The sequence below is a fragment of the Coregonus clupeaformis genome, unplaced genomic scaffold (assembly GCF_020615455.1).
Source record: "Coregonus clupeaformis isolate EN_2021a unplaced genomic scaffold, ASM2061545v1 scaf0583, whole genome shotgun sequence".
NCBI classification, from domain to species: domain Eukaryota; kingdom Metazoa; phylum Chordata; class Actinopteri; order Salmoniformes; family Salmonidae; genus Coregonus; species Coregonus clupeaformis.
The window spans coordinates 204,629-224,547 of NW_025534038.1; the positions used below are offsets into that span (position 1 = coordinate 204,629).

The 19,919-nt window shown below is 41.4% G+C and overlaps 4 protein-coding genes across 11 annotated transcripts; 2 read left to right on the forward strand and 2 right to left on the reverse strand.

The window, feature by feature from the left end:
* Positions 1-1,377: 1,377 nt before the first annotated feature.
* Positions 1,378-4,314, reverse strand: LOC121555789 (protein C19orf12 homolog). Of its 4 annotated transcripts, XM_045216034.1 has the most exons (4): positions 3,804-3,861; positions 3,200-3,309; positions 2,932-3,105; positions 1,378-2,621 (listed from the first exon to the last, which is right to left on the reverse strand). In XM_045216034.1, exons 3-4 carry the CDS (start codon positions 3,089-3,091, stop codon positions 2,356-2,358), a joined length of 426 nt encoding a protein of 141 aa, XP_045071969.1. In that variant the 5' UTR covers positions 3,092-3,105; positions 3,200-3,309; positions 3,804-3,861; the 3' UTR covers positions 1,378-2,355. The 4 variants fall into 4 exon arrangements, with proteins under 4 accessions (XP_045071969.1, XP_041725563.2, XP_041725562.2 ...); XM_041869629.2 differs by lacking the exon at positions 3,200-3,309 and having other exon boundaries at positions 3,845-4,314; XM_041869628.2 differs by lacking the exon at positions 3,200-3,309 and having other exon boundaries at positions 3,804-3,888.
* LOC121555788 (tumor protein p53-inducible nuclear protein 2) lies at positions 3,808-7,009 on the forward strand. Of its 3 annotated transcripts, none has more exons than XM_045216033.1 (4): positions 3,808-3,870; positions 6,157-6,323; positions 6,530-6,665; positions 6,779-7,009. In XM_045216033.1, exons 2-4 carry the CDS (start codon positions 6,197-6,199, stop codon positions 7,005-7,007), a joined length of 492 nt encoding a protein of 163 aa, XP_045071968.1. In that variant the 5' UTR covers positions 3,808-3,870; positions 6,157-6,196; the 3' UTR covers positions 7,008-7,009. The 3 variants fall into 3 exon arrangements, with proteins under 3 accessions (XP_045071968.1, XP_041725561.2, XP_045071967.1); XM_041869627.2 differs by lacking the exon at positions 3,808-3,870 and adding an exon at positions 4,364-4,629; XM_045216032.1 differs by lacking the exon at positions 3,808-3,870 and adding an exon at positions 5,868-5,898.
* Positions 6,321-11,088, reverse strand: LOC121555787 (uncharacterized protein F13E9.13, mitochondrial). Of its 3 annotated transcripts, XM_041869625.2 has the most exons (7): positions 10,366-10,483; positions 10,210-10,292; positions 9,889-10,069; positions 9,581-9,731; positions 9,248-9,375; positions 7,927-8,096; positions 6,321-6,344 (listed from the first exon to the last, which is right to left on the reverse strand). In XM_041869625.2, the coding sequence occupies exons 1-7, from the start codon at positions 10,436-10,438 to the stop codon at positions 6,336-6,338; spliced, it is 795 nt and encodes a 264-aa protein (XP_041725559.1). In that variant the 5' UTR covers positions 10,439-10,483; the 3' UTR covers positions 6,321-6,335. The 3 variants fall into 3 exon arrangements, with proteins under 3 accessions (XP_041725559.1, XP_041725560.1, XP_041725558.1); XM_041869626.1 differs by lacking the exons at positions 6,321-6,344; positions 10,366-10,483 and adding an exon at positions 10,934-11,088 and having other exon boundaries at positions 7,885-8,096; XM_041869624.2 differs by lacking the exon at positions 6,321-6,344 and having other exon boundaries at positions 7,885-8,096; positions 10,366-10,484.
* Positions 11,089-11,338: 250 nt separating this feature from the next.
* LOC121555793 (G1/S-specific cyclin-E1-like) lies at positions 11,339-17,330 on the forward strand. Its single transcript, XM_041869640.2, has 12 exons — positions 11,339-11,537; positions 12,057-12,102; positions 12,303-12,390; positions 12,497-12,556; positions 12,804-12,973; positions 13,387-13,522; positions 13,971-14,117; positions 14,227-14,322; positions 14,958-15,092; positions 15,353-15,464; positions 15,600-15,757; positions 15,943-17,330. The coding sequence occupies exons 2-12, from the start codon at positions 12,089-12,091 to the stop codon at positions 16,072-16,074; spliced, it is 1,248 nt and encodes a 415-aa protein (XP_041725574.2). The 5' UTR covers positions 11,339-11,537; positions 12,057-12,088; the 3' UTR covers positions 16,075-17,330.
* The last annotated feature ends 2,589 nt before the right edge of the window (positions 17,331-19,919 follow it).

Here is a 19,919-nt window from a genome sequence, read left to right on the forward strand (position 1 = left end):
ACTTGTTGGAAAAATTACTTGTGTCATGCACAAAGTAGATGTCCTAACCGACTTGCCAAAACTATAGTTTGTTAACAAGAAATCTGTGGAGTGGTTGAAAACAAGTTTTAATGACTCCAACCTAAGTGTATTGTGACGTCACGAGAGGCTACACAGCTTTCAGCGGGATTGCTCAAGTAGTGCAAGGAGACAAGGTTCAAACAAAACAAGGATTTTATTATAGGTCTTGGGAAATTACGAAAATATAACACAATTCTGTTCTCTTGTGGCTCTTTAAGGGTTAACAGTTCAGGGATGTCTCTTCCACATCCAGAATCATAATTCTCACTCGCTCAGATAACTTTTCCCCAGCCTTACTGTAGTCCACGTTGCAGCTAGTGGCCAACCCAGCAAAAAGTCCTTCCAAATGTCTCTCACGTATTTCCACAGGTGCATATATCCAAAGGTGAGTATTTCCCAAAGGTAAGTATCTCCAAATCCTTATATTCCTCATGGAAGTGGACGTGCAGCACTCTTGTCCTCCAGAGAGCCCAGGTTGGAGACTGTGTCTCTTCCCTTCCCAAACCTTCAGCTCATCAGCTCCTCATTTGTTTCAGCTGCGTGGGAAGATTGGCCATAGAGGGGTGGAGTTCCCGACCATACCAGCAGATGGAGCCATAGCTGTCTGGGTTTGCAGCCACCTCAGGGGGATGTAACGTCCCTCCAGGACACAGCCTCTCGTGACATCACAGTATGTAAACTTCTGACTTCAACTGTATAAAACTGCTCTCACATCCCAGACTACCAATAAGGTGGTGATGGAATATGATATCTTGTGACTTCAAACCATTTCAATTTGAAAAAGCTGCTAAGAAACGGTTTATTAGTAAGCCATACCTACAAGAATAATAACCATCTCTCAGAAACTAATGACATAACTTCCAATGAAATTTCCCCTCGAGATTAATAATCTATCTTTCTCCGTCTGATGTTATGACAACCTGCATGACCAAGTTTGCTTGCAAAGAAGGAACAAGGAAACATCTAGAAAAATGAATGGAAAAAAATGCACAGTGGTGTCATGACAAACAACCTTGCACATACTTCACAAAGTGTTTTGATATCTTAATAAGATTATAGTATAATTCAATAGTCAACAATTGAAACATTGAAAAAGAGGAACTATATTTCATTGCGTATAATCTCGGAAACCCCGAACAAAAATTGTGCTAAATTGTGTCAGATGAGATACCATTCTATGTTATGTGCATGCGTCTGTCCATGATAATGTATTAAGTGGTTGAATTTCCCTTACTAAACTGTCAGTTGACTCACTGAAACAACATGTTTTCTGGCTTAATGATATCATACTAAAAGCTTGTGGTTATCATACAATAGTCACCTTCATCCTTTATTTCATTTATCATGATTTTCATAGAAACAGTTTAATACAGAGCATTACAAAAAGTCTCCAATATTTTCCCAATTAGTTAATTCTAGGACTAGGTGGGACTTATCACCATTATGCAGCAGGAGTATCAAGGCTGGTTTCTCAGAAGTACTCATCTCTTACAATATTCACATTGCATGAATCGCTTGAGATCCCAGGCACACTTACAAGAGGAGTGATCAGGGTCCTTTTTTCATTGTCTTGCATTTGTTGCAAATAATGTAAATGATAAATGCCCAACAATATTCAATGTGTACATTTCAGTGCAGAATATTGGTAACAAATTATGCACTACAAAACAAATAAAGTACACCCTTTGGTTAATCGCTGTACTGTTCTTATAAGAGAAGTTTCAATCATACCGCTACATTCAGAGGTGATCATTTCTCATTTAAAACAAATGTGTACATTAAAGGGCAATTCTGCCACCTTTCAACATCATATTAATTATCTCCAGCACCATACCAGTGTCTACATACAGTATGTGAAAACACGTTTCTATGATCTGTGGTCAAAAAGACAAGGTACTAAAAAATGTTTCTCTTTGACATCACAGGGTAGGATTAAAGGTAACAAAACAGTGATTTTATTATTTAATAAATTCACTGTTTTTCACATTTGTAGACACTGGTATTGTACTGGATGAAAATGAAGGTAAAAAGTGGTGGAATTGCCCTTTAAATGCTTTATCAAAGGACATTAAATGGACATGATCAGATGATATTAGGTAACATGACAGGTCTGACATGAGTCTCAATGTATTAACTCTCATAAGGTCTCTTCCAGTGAACCTGCAGTATAAAAGGTTATTTCAGTCTCCAAAATTAAGCTTGAGTTGAATTTGTTGAGTACCAAAAGTAGTTTTCCTTTCCAAGACAGCATATGTGTGTTCTAAGGAGATCCTCCAGATATTCAGTCTGTGTAGATCAGTCCCCATATCTCACCTCTGCTCTCAGTTCCTTTGTGATATAACTGAGTAGGGCAGCAGTGACCTGCTGCTGGAGAGTAGCATTCCCCATGACCAGGGCGGTCAGCTGGGCCAGGTCTGTCCAGTTCAGTGAGCCCAAAACGGCCATGATATCAGCATAGAGCCTCTGCTGCTGGTGGGGAGGCAGCTCCATGATGATCTGAGGGAGAGGTCTGAACTGTCCACTGGTCATCCACCATCCCAACAGGCCACCTACTGCTCCACCTAAAGAGCCACACAAACAAGATCTGTGTCAGGAGATCAAGAGGGGAGAAGAGTTGCAGCTCACAGATTTCAATACCCATTTAAACATCCATATTTAGCCAAATCTACCTCCCCACTCATAAGACAATTTTGGCTGAGAATTATTCTACTCTAATGCCATACTTTATAGGCCTGCTGCATATACACTGAAAATCTCATAGCTGCACTTAATACAATTGGTTTGAGAGAAAGGATATGGCTTCACCTTGTGGTTAAAGTATGGAACTGCATATTACTATAATTATGGTTACTTATTTGATATGATCCTTACCAACAGCAATCCCTGGGGGACCACCTAGAAGACCCCCTAAAAATGCAGTCCCTCCTGCCACTGCTGATCCTTTCCCAGAATTCTTCACTGCTGCTTTTATCTGCTGATTTGCAGACAGGTCACAGCACAGTTGCATGACATCATCCATACGTGGAGCCATCGTAGCTGCTCTCCCTGGTGCGATGATAAGAGACACACTGTAGATCAATATGCAACCAAGCCAACTCATCTATCTCTAGTATACATTGGGAGTAAAAATAGCCACTACCAATTTAATACTGGAAAAACATCAACGTAAGACTTGTCTTCTGTGAAATATCCTGAAGACTAGGAAGAGCATGCCATCTTCTGGTAATGAACTGCATTACACTGCTGAGCCTATACCGAAAGTGAAATAAACTATTTTTCAAATTCATGTTGTAGGCCTTTTTTTACTCCAGATTTTTACAAAGCCAGGCAACTATATTATTGCAATCAATTCATTTATCATATTTAGAATACAGAGACTGGGAAAATAACTTATGACTTAATGCACAGACCATTGTCATGAGTCAAAAACTTCTCACACAAGAGATTCGAAATGCTTCCCTTGGATTTATGTTATAACCACAATAATAACGACCGAGGCTAATAATAATAATAATAATAATAATAATAATAATAATAATAATAATAATAATAATAATAATTCTACTTCACTTCTGATACGTAGGCCTTTTAGAATGGCGTAAGGCGACAAGGAAAATAGAAGATAATGTTAGTGTGTCATCATGTGGCCATCAGCGTTCTCTCTCCATTAAAATTGTGGCAAAACCTTTACATAACGACATAGTTGTCCCCATCACACAGGACGGACTCTGACGTTGGCTTACATGAAAATAGCCTGAAGTAAACCTTGGTGGCGAATCCCTACCGTCAGATCTCGCACTTCGCTGATGTGTAAGTATTTGTGTATAATGAGCGTTAGTAAAAATTATGACCGCGGTGAATGACGGGACATTCGTTTAGGACAAGCCCACATCCTGTTAAAACGATTCGCGGTGGTTTGTTAGAAGCACAATAAAACACACATAGCCTAATAAATAGGTCTCAGTGGGTCAACCTGGCATAATAGTCGTTTACCCGGCAGGCAAATATTTGTAACAATGTAGCACAAAAAGTCATTGATACAATTCCCCTCTTTTCGTAACATTGGTGGTGTTCGTTTTGCATGGCCCGGTGGCCAAGGTGGGTGGAGATTTCGCTTAAGAATAAATTGAATGGTCTAAAATACTAAAACTCCGCTCACATGGGACACCGGGCCATGCAAAACGAAGTCGACCACTGTTGCAGACTGCAAACCGTTCTACAAAACATTTTATTTTTTAAATCTTCCACTCTAATATATTTTTACTTGTTGTTATAGATTACACGCCTAGACTATTTGAAAGATTGGACGTCGGTTGAAACCATGTATCTAGGTATGTTTCAAGGAAGGACACTTTTATTCACTTGACAGCTAGTTGCCAAAATATGAGGACATAGGTTTGTTAGTGCGCAAGCAACTAAAGCTCCGCCTTCCGAGGTGGGATTTTTGTTTACGTTCTCCTCCCACCAAAGCAAAGGGAAGGAGTTGGTGTTCATAAACAAGTCTGTATCAAAACAATTACAGATCAGTTATAGTTTCGTGCTAACCGTCGGCCAATATACATTTGTCAGGTAAGAAAATAATACATTGTAGCCTTCAACATTGTGCGAGAGGTTTTATCCGTGTAGCAGCCTTTGTTCATGTGTAGCCTAGACACTTTTCCTTAGCCTACTATCTATCCATTGCATGTTTTTATTGATTTCTACATCCCAAAAGTGTCCTATAGGCCAACGTGTTAGTTTGGTAGACTACCATGTAATTGTAACCATGTCATGTGTCATTTTGAATGTAGGTTAGGTTATTTGTTTGATTGTCAGTGAATTACATAAAGGCAGTTCTTAATTATTAACTTATTTATTGAAGTTTAAACGCAATTAATGCCATATCAAGTTCACCCAAACTACTCTCCTATGTGTTTATGTTTAATTATTTAATTGTTTCTATCACACATTTATTATATATTGAATAGGGCTAATGTAAGGATTCTCTTACATGTCTTTAAACTTCCTACTTATGGACTTTTTGATGGCACACGAGAAAAGATATGCAAGTGTATATGTAAACAATACATTTTGCACCTTATGAGTTAATTCTGTCTGGGCACTATTGGATCTTCCCTTGCTGGCAGGCTGGGGTGTAGCTGTTTATTGACAGTATAGGCAGTCCACCAAGTGTCAAGTCCACCAAGGCATTCAAAGACCGTGGCTGTCTGGACAGCCCGTGGTCTAAAAGTGGATGTTGTTGTGTTCTGTCTAGTCTGACACCTCAAGCCTGAAAGACATACAAATACTGTGTATACCTGATTGTTTTTATAGGCCTATTTGACTAGAAATGTAGGCCTTTTACATAAAATTATATACACTAAAATGTATGTATGTATTTATTTTTTACAAACCAGTTGTTTTCACCATAGTTTGGCCAATTGGCTTCATATTCACCACATTAGTTTATTCATAACATATCTTAAGATTCAGATTCAGGCTTGAAATGAGATTGCTGGTCAGAAAGGATGCCATGTCCTCCAGTCTGCAGATAGCTTCCAAGGGGCATGCTGTTCCTGATTCTGCTGTGCTGGCAGGGTCATTAACCCAGGACCCAATGTTAAACACGAAAGGTCATAATGTAAGGCGTTGTTCAGTGTCTGCTTTCTGGAATAATTTCAGATCTATTTTCTGAGTGGCGCAGCGGTCTAAGGCACTGCATCTCAGTGCTTGAGGCGTCACTACAGACCCCCTGGTTCGATTCCAGGCTGTATCACAACCGGCCGTGATTGGGAGTCCCATAGGGCGGCGCACAATTGGCCCAGCGTCGTCCGGGTTTGGCCGGTGTAGGCCGTCATTGTAAATAAGAATTTGTTCTTAACTGACTTGCCTAGTTAAATAAATGTTAAATAAATAAAAATTATTTAAAAACAGATATGTGGATATTAAACTACACATGCCTTTTCAGGTTGTGCTGTTTTCTTGCATTTTATGCAATGTTTTACCAAGATCAGTTTAGCAATTTTACCAGTTTAGCAATAATTGTATCCGTTTAGCAATGTTTTACCTTATAGGGGACACATACTATAACACTATGTTAACTCATTTTCTTTGCAGACTGCAATAAGAGGGCTAAGGGAGGCAAAACATATACACAATGATTGGAAAGATACTTGCCCATTTCCTTGGTAGCACAGATGACGATTTTCCCACAGATGACAATGAAACCTATGAGGAGCTCATTGAGTTTGAGGAGGGAGGATGGATCGTTATCAACATTCAAGGTAAGCCGATAATTATGTTCCCTGAAAGTTGAAATCACAAGTTAGTTGTTACACTGGTATGGCCATTGTTGTCTGCAGTTACTTGTTTTGTAACTGGTAGCATTGTAGGTACTTGGATAGTAGATCTAATGGTCACTATTAGAGGTCTTGCTAGTGTTTTTCCTCTTTAGTCTCGGTTTAGTAAATTTGTGGTCTGATGTTTCCAGAGAACAACTCCCTGAGCCCCCCTGAGGAAGACCCTTTGGAGAACCTGCTGATTGAGCATCCCAGTATGTCTGTATACCAGATCAGACACCAGACCAGCGATGAGGAAGATTCAGATGAAAATAATGCTTCTCCCAGGTCAGTTTTCATCCAGGGGATCCATCTACTTAGTTAGTGTGATAACACAACCATTATCCTAGAGAAAAGGAGTGTCACATTTTACAGTTATTCTGTACTTTTCCCCCCTGCAGGTCTGTGCCAGTCCAACAGCATGTGTCCTGGAGGCTAGCTGCCTGGGGAAGCCCACTTCCATGCAACATCCACCTGCTTGCCATACAGCGAGCCAGGACTCACATGGAGTGCAAGAAGCTGACCAGGAGTGCTCTCCAGAGACAGAACCTTGCCAAGATGCGCTTCTCCCCCTCTGATAGACGCTTTGGTCACTTCAAACAACCCTGCCAGCGTCTGTACAACTACTGAGTGTCTGAGTAACCACGCCACTGTCTGAAGCCACTTAACATACAGACCTTAGACCTATGACATCATGACTTTGTGAATCTCTTTACCCTGATCAGTGGAACCCCCTTAGCTGAGTATGTTATTAACATACTGAGCCCAGTTTGAGAGTGAAATAGCCTTGAGTAGATGTGTGTGCATGTGAAAAGTAACTGGCTTGTTACTGTTAAGTCTTATGGCTCTGATGAAAACGTTTATGTACTGTATGAAATGCAAAAGGTTTTAGCGCTTGCAAATATTATTTTGATAGGATATGGAATACTTTGTTTTTATTACTTTGTGTGCCTTAGATTTAGATACGTTGTGGGTATACATTTTAGTTATTTAGCAGACGCTCTTATCCTAGTCGGCTCGGGGATTAGAACCAGTGACCTTTCGGTTACTGGCACAACGCTTTTAGCCACTAAGCTACCTGCCGCCTTATATTGCTTTAAGGAAAAGTTGATACGTTTCATAGCTATGAAAAGCTATTTTGTATATGATATGTGATGAGACAAAACATCACTCTTGAGTAATTGGACCTCTTTCTCTATATTGTAAGGATAACCAAATAATGATGAACCACTGTTTCTAATGTATGTTTTGTACTGAGTGATTCACTTTGTTTTTATACATTTATTCCCAGTGTGTTCTTATGTTTGCTGTACTGCTACAAGCCCTGTTTGTAAATATATGCAGATTTTTTTTGTATTTTGGTGTATATTTAAATGTAAACAATTGTTAAATAAGGTTGTTTTGTTTAGGTATTATCTGTATTTTATTAAATAACATGAGACATAACTTCAGTAATTACATGTATTATTACCACCAAATGTATTTCATTGTTCTGCAATAAATTATTTTAGCAGCAAATTGGTGGATTTAATTTTCGAAGCAAATGCACCTTCCCCATGAACTTCTTAATGCTTTCTGGATCAACAGCATTTGCCCAAACGCCTCCCCTCTTGAAATGAGAGCCAATTATCATCGCACTAGCATCAAGGAAGTGTTCCACGTTGTCATGGGTCACTCCTGAGCCAATAAGAACTGGGAGTCTTACAGACTCTGCAACATCTGCAAATAGAAAAGAAAGGATTGTTGGGTAAATATTTCGAGATGCTACATTATGTTTACTGAGTTCATTATATTGGCAAGCTGTGCAAGAGTTCATTTGAAGCAAATACCTAAATGGTTGGATTTAGGAATGCATTGCAAGTGTCATGCATCATCTCTGATAAGTAAATGGTGAATGTAGGTTCAGAGATGATATGAGAAAAACATATGAGGAAAGAGATCAATCCAGACTCTGGCAGCTCCATATACCCATCTGACAACAGAGCCAGCCCAATGGAATCGTACTGGGAGACTGTAGGACCACCTCCAAACTAGGCAGCAGGGTTGTGTGGCAGTCTAGTCAGAGCCTGCCTGTGTTTACAGCCTTCTGTGTAAGTCAGCCATCTGTAGGCTGTGCTTAAAAATAGCAGACGATGTTGGTGTCTATATTAGCCAAGCAGGGCTGTGGCAGGCAGGCAAGGGCAGGACCGGGCTGTGTGCCCATGGTCAGCACGATCCAGACTGGGGGGACTGTGAGGCTGCCATCCTCTCCCCAGACGAGGCTGCTCTTTATAAGGCCAGCAGCGAGGCTCACAGGTTCCATGGGCTTTAGGGCAGCTTAACCTCTGGGCTACATGAATAACTAACGCCAGGAACTATCTGCCCTTGCAAATGTAGGAAGTATGCAATAGACTGGTATGCAGTGGGAGTGGTATGGAATTGAGTGAGGTGACTGAACATACTTTTGTTAGGGTGTGTGTTATGGTTTGTGAGAATGTATGAGACTTAGAAAAAGGGCACTCCCTTATTAACCAAGACAACAGGAGTGTTTGAGAGAAAATGAAAAGGGAGAGGAAAGTAAACTATCTAGAGATACTAAAACTATGTTTATACTAAGGTGCATGCTGAGCATTCCTAAAATGATACACCAAGCATTATGCTTCAGATATATAATGTAAGAGCTAAGTGTCGGCTGCCCTTTGATCCAAATGGCAAAATTGTGATTACACAGTAATAGCCTATGCATTATTTATTTGTATTTAAATGGGTTGGGGGTATTTTTCTATTACTGTATGTGTCAGTATGTTTGTGTGTCATACCATACATGTGTATATGTGTTATATTGTACATACATGTCTGTATGTGTCAGAGCATTCAGAGACAGGACACACCTCTGAGTTCCATTGGATCTGCCTGAACCCCTGTGGCTGTTCCAGTGATAATGAGCCCATCAGAGAGGAAAAACTCAGCTGCTCTGGCCGTATCCACTATGCTCACATCTGAAGTCAGGGCATGGGAGCTAGGAACACAAACACGTACCCACAAACATAAAGCATCCAATTACACTTACTACAGCAGTCAGAAATGTTACTTTCATCTCCTTGCAGTATCGTTTAATATTAGCCGCAATTCTTGCATGTTGAAAACCTTCTGAAATACCATATCTGGACATGTAGGCTAGCCAGTGGGGTTGTCTGACTGGAGTGTTTTGAACGATTGCTCACCTGTGCTTCTTTTTTATGTCAGTGAAGATCTGCACATGTTCAGCCTTTATTTGCTTGCGGTATCGCAAAAGGTCTCCGGCACATGCATTCAAAAGGCCTTCATCAGCAACATGTGAGAAGACATATCCCTCTGCCCTGATAAAATCCATACCTTGGAAAAAAGACAACAACGGAATAGGTAGCTAAACATTTGCTTTTCCCAACCTCTAAATACAGATCTTTCTATTAAACTAAAATTCCAGGCGAACCTGAAGCACTCTTAAGCATGCATGTATTAATCAGTAATAAGCAAAGCCAGCTATATCAACCTGAAGCCAGTGCAACAGCAAGAGCTGAGCTGTTTGCTGCAGACAGGATCTGAACTCCAAGAGGCAGAGACGGACAGATCCCCCTCACCGCTGCACACACTGCTGTCATAGAGGCACACACCTCTGGCCCAATTGAGAATGTGTATGGAATGTCATGCATGTTCTCTATGATCAGCCCGTCCTGTTCAAAAGATCAACAGACAACAAACAATTACTTTTCCAGTCATCCTTGAAGGTGAATATTGTGGTTTACATAGTCAGAGGCTACAGTCTTAGTAACATAAAAAAGTAAGGCGTTCTTGTGTCTTTTCTTATACTTACAATTCCTGCATTGTGATAGATTTCTGCTTCACGGCATGCCTCCTCAATAATTTGAGGAATGGCCATGCTTCCTAAAGGTGTGCCTGAAAAACATAAATTCAAAGTTAAAAACAAAAAGAGAGTACAAAACGTCCTCTGCATCTCAATCATCTTTACCTGGTAAGGCTTGAACATGAATCATTCCAATAACCACAGATTTAGCACGTCCAAAGAGATTCAGAAACTTCATTTTTTTACTGTTTCAAACCAGTTGCAATGTGGAGGCACAGTGGCTTTGAAATGAGACTCGTTCCCATGTAGCGGCTAGCTTGATCACGTGTCTGGTCAAAGTGTAAGTTTATACAGGTTTACAGATCTCTGAGTTATGGTCACCCAATCCAGTGTTTTTTTCGTGTGGCGCATGAAACATATTAAAACACAATTTTAACAGTTATGACCCTGAGACAAGGCACATAGGGTGTAGATCAGCCCCCTCCTTGTATACTTTCCCTTTATCTTCTGATAAGAAAACGTTAACTTATGAATTATATATGAAAGTATAAGATGGTGCCTAAAATGTATTTGATTAAACCTGCACTGTTATTTTTCCAACATTAGTGTAGACAAGAGGAAGGAGACGAGGAGGAAGCCACTAAACATAGCTAATGCACTAGTGCTGGGCGCCATCACCATTCTCGTTCAGCAAATTGCGCGGCATTAATTTGATCTTAAAATAATGACATACCTCTTGAATTACGGACAATGAAAGTCCATTCTGTCGGCTTGATAGAGAAACATTTTCTAACATTTCTGGAAAAATTGGCATAACGTCCGGATTTGAAGGTTTTTGAGAGGGACACAGTCTTTGTTTACATCTGTCTTCCCTAGCCACGCGGTACTTTGTTGTTCCGGATTCTAAGCACGGCCCCTGAGCTGTCACTATACCAGCCACGCCTCCCTTTTGCCGGCAAAATGCAATATTTGGAACACCATTATGCTGTAAATTTCTCACACAACATAAGATTTCAGATGATTCTTCACTTCTGAACAATTAATGACTAATAATAATGTTAGTTGAAATGTAACTGCAAAGGATCACTGAACAGCGCCAAGTATTTAAATCACCCGCTCGGACCGCCCTTATATTACTGTAGACAGCAAGCAGTTTATAAACGAAGGCGCAAAACTCACCGCACCAGCAAAGAACAAGTAGCTAGCTCGCAGCTCCCTTTTGATGCCAAAAAGAGGCCACGAATCGAATAATAATTGAATAGCTGTCTAGTAACTTTAGCTATATTTTGTCAGATCCTTTCAGCCAAGTGTGGACCTTCGCGGGGGAATATTTTTAGGTAAGCTGGCAAATAATTGAAACCTCTATTGTTAACTAGCAGTCTTGCAACTTGGTTAAGAAGAGCAAACTTTTCAATCAAACTCCCTCAACGTGATTCGAAATGAGTGAGAAGATGGTAAATATTCTGAATTTGAAAGGCGATTGACATCATCGGATGGCTAGTTTTTTGTGAGAAAGCTTGTTAGAGCGGGTGAATGGAAAATGGCATACTTGATGGCTCGGCCATTTTCTGGCCAGCTTCTCTCTCTAATTTAGGAGAAATGAACTCGTTTCCATCGACTGTATGTGGAACTATTAGGTTTAGGTGAACGTGTGGAATCTGGTGTATATGTATGCATGGTTTTGTGACAATTGTTGCAGTATTTCATATTGTTTGTCGTCCTTTAACATTGTCCCACTTCAATTTCCTCGCGCCCAGATCTTTTGACGAGTTGGCTTTGTGAGACTTACGTGGGGGGTTGGGTTGTGGTGTTATTACCTAAAAATCAGAACAAATAAATATATTTCATGTTTCCAGGAACTCTATTGGAGGGATACACGTGGGATATAATGCCAAGAAAAGGGTAAGTTTCAGTTTCGCAGTTTGACCTAGTCTTGTCAATCAATGTCGCTAGCTAGGTGACGAAAAAAAGTTGTCACGTTAGGTAGCTGACTTGCTAACAAACTAGCCGCAGCTCAGCTAGTTAGCTAGCAATAGCTAACACGTTTCTCACCATTTCAGCAGGATACATATTATAATTCAATATTTACTGTGTAATTTCAGGAGAAATGTGGAATCCAGGACAATTGATCATGAGATGCCCAAGGAAACTACAGTGAGAGCCAGGAAAAGAAAAGCAGATGTTGCCATTGTAAGTCATTGCTATCTGCGTATTGCTACTGTAGCGAGATGGTTGCCTGCCTATGTATTTTTAAGATGGTTTAAAATAATGAACATTGTCCTTGTTCAATCCTCAGTATTTGCAAGACCCAGATGAAGTGGCAGAGATGACGAAAAAGAAACTGTGTGGAACTCAGGTAACTACATGCATTTGTATTATTCCAATGCATTCCCTTGCAGACCATGCATTTGTTGGATTTAGCTAGCAACAGACACCCGGCAGTGACCTACACAGGTTAATCAGGACCATTCAATAAATGACACAATTGTTTAATCAGTTGGTATTGGTGGCACTATCTCAGAATCCTCTTCATGCTGTGTTCGTTTTTATCAGTCAGTGAACTTTCTTCTCCTCCCCTCTATTCTTATCCCTCTCCTGTGCAGGTGTGCTGGAATCCCGAGTCGGTTTACACAAGCCCGTGCAGGCGGAGCCCCACGCCTGACAATAAAGTAGATCAACCAGTTGCCTTGAACGCCACTGGGTTTTCTGCTCAGTACACCTTCAAAAACATATTTGTCACCCCCACCAGGTCTTCCCCTCTTCCTGTGCTATGGTTAGTCACTTCAGGTATCTGGGACAACGTGAGCAAGATGCTGCAAAATAACAGGAGTGGTTACTTGCCACGTTTTGATAATTTTATGATTGTCATTAGATTGCTTGAACTCTGCACTTACACTGTCAAAGGCCAAGCATTATGATGACCAATGTCTTCATTTGTTTCATTTGAATGTAACATACACACAATGTAGTCCTTACCACTATCGTCCAAGAGTGTAGAGTCTGCTGTTATAAGAATGGCTATCCCACCTTGCCACTCATAGTATATGTACCTGTATACTGTTTAATCTTAAAGTTCTGTGTTTGCACTCTCTGAATCTCTAGTTGAGGGATTCTTTGTTGATCCCTTTGATTTCATAAATACAAATGAACTAGATGCTAACCCTCTGGATGTGTTTCTCTTTGTAGCTGGGCAAGCAGAGACGATGTATGGAACAACCTGTTGAAGAAAGACAAGACGTATTCTCGAGACATCCACGTCATGAAAAAACACCCACACCTCCAACCCAAGATGAGGGCTATTCTTCTGGACTGGCTAATGGAGGTTTGTAGCACTCTCCGTCTCAAACTACTAGACTAAATTCCTCTCCCACAGTGTATCTACTACTTTGATCAAAACCCTCATGTTGTTACTTGATCAGTTGTTTATCTTAAGGTGGTGAGTGGATTAGTTTGACCAATAGATGTATGGTCCCAGTTAACTGTAAGTCAGTTAGTTTGCGTCCATCTGTTTACAATATTAGCATAACCTATTGGAGAAATGGCTGTCAGGTGATGAGTATTACCTGAGCTCTAACTGATTCTAAGGGGAAGCCTAGTAACTGAATGCATTTAACCGAACTCTGAATCAGCATTGATCTTGAAGTTGGATCGTTTCAATCATATATGGTATAGAGAACCATGATCAATGCTGTTACATGGGGATATCTTCCTTCGCTACTCTGTGATATTGCCTACGACTTGTATTCTCAACCTTGTTTTCTCTCTCTCAGGTGTGCGAGGTGTACAAGCTACACAGAGAAACCTTCTACCTGGCTCAGGATTACTTTGATAGGTTCATGGCCACACAGACCAATGTTTTCAAGTCAACACTACAGCTCATCGGCATCTCTTCTCTTTTTATAGCTGCCAAGATGGAGGTAGGAAGAAGCCTCTTCTACAACCTGTGTTTAGTCGTTTTCTTAATTCTCCACTTTGTATTTCGCAGAGTCAGATTTTTTTACATGTTTACTACTCTTTCTTTTTCAGGAAATCTACCCTCCAAAGGTGCACCAATTTGCCTATGTTACTGATGGGGCCTGCACTGAGGATGATGTCCTATGTATGGAGCTAATCATTATGAAGGTATGCCTCTCAAACACTTCCGTCCCAGTTTTTCTCAGTACGGATGGGTAATGCAAATCCTTAGGTAGTGTTGTGAAGCTTGTTGAGACATGAGCAACGTTTAGCCGTTACTGTTAGATCCCGGGCTGTATCACAACCGGCCGTTATCGGGAGTCCCGTAGGGCGGCACACAATTGGCCCAGCGTCGTTAGGGGGAGGGTTTGGCCGGGGGGGGGGGCTTTACTTGGCTCATCGTGCTCTAGCGACTCCTTGTGGCGGGCCGGGCACCTGCAGGCTGACCTCTGTCGTCAGGTGAAGTGTTTCCTCCGACTCATTAGTGGCTGGCTTCCGGGTTAAGTGGGCGGGTGTTAAGAAGCGCGGATTGGCGGGTCATGTTTCGGAGGACTCATGACACTACCTTCGCCTCCTGAGCCCGTTGGAGTTGCAGCGATGAGACAATATTGAAATTGGGGAGGAAAGGGGGGTAAAATACCCCCCCTCCCTCCCTAATGAGGCTCTGTCACTAATGGTAGTTGCTGTCTAACTTGATAGTACACGTTTCTTCTGAGTCTCCTAATATCTGAGCTGGGGAACACTTCTCTGTGGAATGAAATCATAATGTGGCTCATGTTTCTATTCTGTCCCCCTTTGCTCAGGAGCTGAAGTGGTGTTTGAGTCCCCTGACAGCTATTTCCTGGCTAAACATCTACATGCAGGTTGCCTACCTGAAAGAGTCCGAAGAGGTTCTCATCCCACAGTACCCACAAAATACGTTTGTACAGATTGCTGAGGTAAGGTTACAACTGAGATTTCCCGCCACAGCATGTGATTCATAGTATCTTCCAAAAAAATATACCTAAGAAGATCAACGAGGCAAAATATCATGTTATTTCTCACCGATGACACTGCTGCTGCTTAAACAAGATGGATTTGTAAGACTGAATGGTTTCACATTTCCTCTCCTTAGAACGGCTCATTGCCTCAAGTCGCTATTGTAGAAGTACATGTGCTCGTGTTCTCATTTCTCTTTTCCTATTGTTTCTCTCCATAGCTCCTTGATCTTTGTGTGTTGGATGTGAAATGTCTGGAGTTCTCCTACGGAGTGCTGGCTGCCTCTGCCCTGTTCCATTTCTCCTCGCTGGAGCTGGTGGAGAAAGTTTCAGGTAGGGTGTTTTTCATTCTGAAGTGGTTCATGTCAATCAACATCTTCAATCTGACCACTGAGCTATGGTGGTTTGGTAGACTTGCCAAGGGTGTTTTTAGCCCTAACCAGACCCCATTTGTCTTGATCTGTGCAGCTCTGAAGTGGTCAGACGTTGAGGAGTGTGTGAGGTGGATGGTCCCCTTTGCCATGTCCATCAGAGAAGTGGGCAGCTCAGCCCTGAGGAACTTCAAAGGAATCCCAGCAGATGACATGCACAACATTCAGACCCATGCTGCCTATCTGGACTGGATGGTGAGTGCCTCGTTTGTTATTTGTATGGTTTTCAACCACAATGTCCTATACCAATGTGTGGCATTGCTTCATGCTGTGCAGAGTGAATATTTTTCCCTCAGATTGTTTCTTGTGTGCAATGGCCCACAGCTCTTGACTGAAGTGTCAGTTGCAGCCTGTATTGAGAGTTCTGTTGGTTTCTTTAGGCGAAGGCATGCTCCTACCCACAAGTGGACGTAGATCGCAGCCAGAGTTCTCCAGTACCGTCCGGAGTGCTCACTCCACCCCCAAGCAGCGAGAAACCAGAGGGCACAGTCTGTTGCTATCCATTGGGTTAGTATGGGCACGGGCTGAGGAAGTCTCATGACGGGACCAAGATATTGGAGGATTGGGAGAAATCCATGGCATTACACCAAGTCCTCGTGTGATTTTTCTACATGTGTGCATGTGTTATTCCATTAGTTGTTTTGGTGCAAAGGTGAATGGACATTTTTGGACGTCTGCCTTTTTTGAGTGAGTGACAGTTTTTTAAAATTGGAGTGATGCCAAGCTGGACCACCTGCCAAAAACCCAGAGCTGTCACCGGCTCTGAGTGCTGCTAAAGAAGGTGGACTTGGCTTGACTGAGGAACAGTGGATGGATGAGTGTTTTGTGTAGCTCACGCTTGCCATTTTGAGAAAGATAATACTGCCAGGTTTGGTTTGGGGACCAGTAGCTCTGCTGCCAAAATGGACAAGTTGAACAGCCTGCTTCAGAAGCGGAAATATGGATTGTATTTAAGATTTTAACTTGGCAAATTTTCTCTAGCATTTGAGTTTTTACCAAAATGTATGATATTTTTGTTTTGAAATGAGATGCTGCTACTTATCTTTTTTTTTTTTTTTAATAAAGTCACTGTCGCAGACAGCTTTTCTGTTTTACAATGTTGTGGGTCTTGGCTTTGTCCAGGGACAGGGATTGTAGCCTGGTTTTTTTCATTGACTCATCACATGCTAGAGAGGCCAAGGATAACAGCTGGCAAGGCAACAGCATCATCATCTAACTCCGTTTAGGAGCCTGAGATTGCTGATCTACTGAGGAAGTCCTGCTGTAGCCTATGATGATGTCATACTTTTTGTTCTGTGTTACACTATGTGTAACCCAAGTATGCCTAGTAGGCTAGGTCTACTATGTAGCACAGGCCTACAATGTCTTTGTACCATTTAGGAGGACCACAATGGAAAAGTTCGCTTTTGTCATCAATTTTAAATGCATGATCCACGTGTGGTTGTATGTTGAAATTGTCAAATCTCTCTTTGCTGGATTAATGACATGCACAATATGTTGACTTGCGTAGGTATGTAACTCATCTGAAAATGTATATAGAGCAGATTTGAATGTTTGACGGGCAATGATGTATGTCTACGATTTCATTAGTGTCCATGCTACTCAATGTGGCCGTACCTTTTTAAAGCCTTATCATTTTTACACGTGCCTTTTCTAAACTAAAGTTTATGCTGAAAGTTAATCAAATGCATAACATAAGACTTACAATGTCCAAGAGAAGAGTGATCTAAAGGCACGTTTCTATGAAAAATAAATCGCTAGAAACTGCTGCTTTTCTTTAAACTCACAAATTATTGTAGAACTGTAATGGATTCGTCACAAAGATAACATCTGAAGTGGTGCACTGGGTTAATGTAATGTACCGAATACAGACAGATGTGAAAAGAGTCGACGTAAACATCTTCAGTGTCAGATGTTTTGTATTCTTATTCACTGTAACTTGCCATAATGGGGAATGAAAGGGGACACATCAAAGTCATCAGAAGGAAAACAAAATGGAGTATAGAGATGGCCTCTATAATGGCTGTCTCCTGCATTCACTGACAAGACAGTGCCCTCTGCTTGCAGTCAATGAGTGTGTGCTTAAAATACACAGGATTAATCCACTAGATGTCAGTATGATGCTTTCACTGTCAAAGCTTCTGTCTTGTAAGACTTGCCGGGGACTACTCGACAGATGCTGCTGGGAGTAATTATTGTACTTGTCTAATTCCCTGGTCCTTCACTTTGTCACAAACCAGATTGGATCACCTAAGGTTGTTTTTCTTTGGCCAGCTGAATTTATCAGATGCATATATCAAATGGATTGATAGTATTGTCTTACTAAATCATTTGGATATTCAGCCTACATCAATTCTTCACTCTTTTGCACTAATCTTTGGTGTCCACATCACCAACAAACAAACTAACATGGTCCAATCACACCAAGACAGTCGTGAAGAGCGCACGACAAAACCTAAGGAGACTGAAAAGATTTGGCATGGGTCCTCAGATCCTCAAAAGGTTCTACAGCTGCACCATCAAGAGCATCCTGACTGGTTGCATCACCGCTTGGTATGGCAACTGCTCAGCCTCCGACCGCAAGGCACTACAGAGGGTAATGCGTACGGCCCAGTACATCACTGGGGCCAAGCTTCCTGCCATCCAGGACCTCTATACCTGGCGGTGTCAGAGGAAGGCCCTAAAAATTGTCAAAGACTCCAGCCACCCTAGTCATAGACTTTTCTCACTGCTACCTCACGGCAAGTGGTACCAGAGTACCAAGTCTAGATCCAAGAGGCTTCTAAACAGCTTCTACCCCCAAGCCATAAGACTCCTGAACATCTAATCAAATGGCTACCCAGACTATTTGCATTGCCCCCCACCCCCCCCTCACCCCTCTTTTACGCTGCTGCTACTCTCTGTTTATTATCTGTGCATAGTCACTTTAATAACTCTACCTACATGTACATATTACCCCACTTACCTCGACTAACCGGTGCCCGCGCACATTGACTTGGTACCGGTACCCCCTGTATATAGCCTCGATATTGTTATTTTTACTGCTGCTCTTTAATTATTTGTTACTTTATTTTATATTGTATTTTTGTGTGATTTCTTTTGTATTCTTTCTTAAAACTGCATTGTTGGTTAAGGGCTTGTAAGTAAGCATTTCACTGTAAGGTCTACACCTGTTGTATTCGACGCATGTGACAAATACAACTTCATTTGATTTAATTGCAGGAATATGAACGAACCATGCCATCTCAAGTTATGCCCTATATTATTTTTCAACCATTTCAAATGACTGTTCCTTTTCTGCTCTGGGACTCTACACACCCATTGACTGTTCTGCATCAATGTTCAGTGATTAACGCTGCATTAAAGAAGCAGCAGCCCTTGCTGTCTCTTTAAAGAGAAGGGGGGCTTCACCCATCAGACAGGCTCTTGGGGCATGGGGCCCTCAGGCAGCCAAGCAGGCAGCAGCACAACAGCTGTTATGTGCTCAATGGCCCCTTTGTTCTCACAGCTCAGACGCTTGTGGCAGCAGCAGGTGCCCATTGGCTGAGCCACCAGCCACCAGCAGAGTTCACACCTAGATATGGGGTACAGTAGACACCAATCACTGAAAATGCTAAAGTGTTCCACCTACATATAGTAACCGTCATAGGCCAGCATTTGTGTTTTATATAATTCATACATTGCAATTAAAATGGCAGCATGTGTCAACATTGGAATTACTAAATTGATTTAATGATCCTGCTTTGATCAAGAAAAAGGTATTCTTAATAAAAATTTGGTCAAAGGTGCAAGGGAAAACATTTGAGCTAACATATTTTTCAATTGGGAGTCTGACTGTGACACTTTAGGGTCAATAGAAACATGTTTTGTCATGTCAAATAGGCCACTTGGTGACACATCTTATCCCTGAGGCAAGGCAGGGGGCAGCAGGGGAGGGTACCAGTAAAATAGCACTGATATTCATAATGTATTCAGGTTTCCCATAGTCCCACATGCAGTATTTAATTTTTGAAATGATTAATATCAATCAACATAGTCAATTAAATGAGTCTATTAGTTGAGCTCTATTGGTTTGCAATACATGCATATACCAATAATATATATCTACCTAGGTTGTTTAGTCAGTTTTGGCCCCTAACCAGACCCACTTGATCTGTGCAGCTCTGAAGTGATCTGTCGTTGAGGAGTGTGTGAGGTGGATGGTTCCCCTTGCTATGTCCATCAGAGAAGTGGGAAGTTCATCCCTGAATACCTTCAAAGGACTCACACAGACGACATACACAACATCCATACCTATGTTGCCTATCTGGACTGGATGGTGAGTTTCCGTTCTTCAAGGAGCCTCTACCCACATGTA

Coding starts and splice junctions, on each gene's coding strand:
- LOC121555789 (XM_041869629.2), bottom strand. CDS start 3,091: ATGGCTCCACGTATGGATGATGTCATGCAACTGTGCTGTGACCTGTCT. Junction 2,622..2,931: donor TCCCCCAGGGATTGCTGTTG/GTAAGGATCATA, acceptor GTGGCTCTTTAG/GTGGAGCAGTAGGTGGCCTG.
- LOC121555788 (XM_045216033.1), top strand. CDS start 6,197: ATGATTGGAAAGATACTTGCCCATTTCCTTGGTAGCACAGATGACGAT. Junction 6,324..6,529: donor GATCGTTATCAACATTCAAG/GTAAGCCGATAA, acceptor TGATGTTTCCAG/AGAACAACTCCCTGAGCCCC. Junction 6,666..6,778: donor GAAAATAATGCTTCTCCCAG/GTCAGTTTTCAT, acceptor TCCCCCCTGCAG/GTCTGTGCCAGTCCAACAGC.
- LOC121555787 (XM_041869624.2), bottom strand. CDS start 10,438: ATGAAGTTTCTGAATCTCTTTGGACGTGCTAAATCTGTGGTTATTGGA. Junction 10,070..10,209: donor TCTATCACAATGCAGGAATT/GTAAGTATAAGA, acceptor TCTTTTGAACAG/GACGGGCTGATCATAGAGAA. Junction 9,732..9,888: donor TGCTGTTGCACTGGCTTCAG/GTTGATATAGCT, acceptor CTTTTTTCCAAG/GTATGGATTTTATCAGGGCA.
- LOC121555793 (XM_041869640.2), top strand. Junction 14,323..14,957: donor TGGAGCTAATCATTATGAAG/GTATGCCTCTCA, acceptor CCCTTTGCTCAG/GAGCTGAAGTGGTGTTTGAG. Junction 15,465..15,599: donor GCTGGTGGAGAAAGTTTCAG/GTAGGGTGTTTT, acceptor TGATCTGTGCAG/CTCTGAAGTGGTCAGACGTT.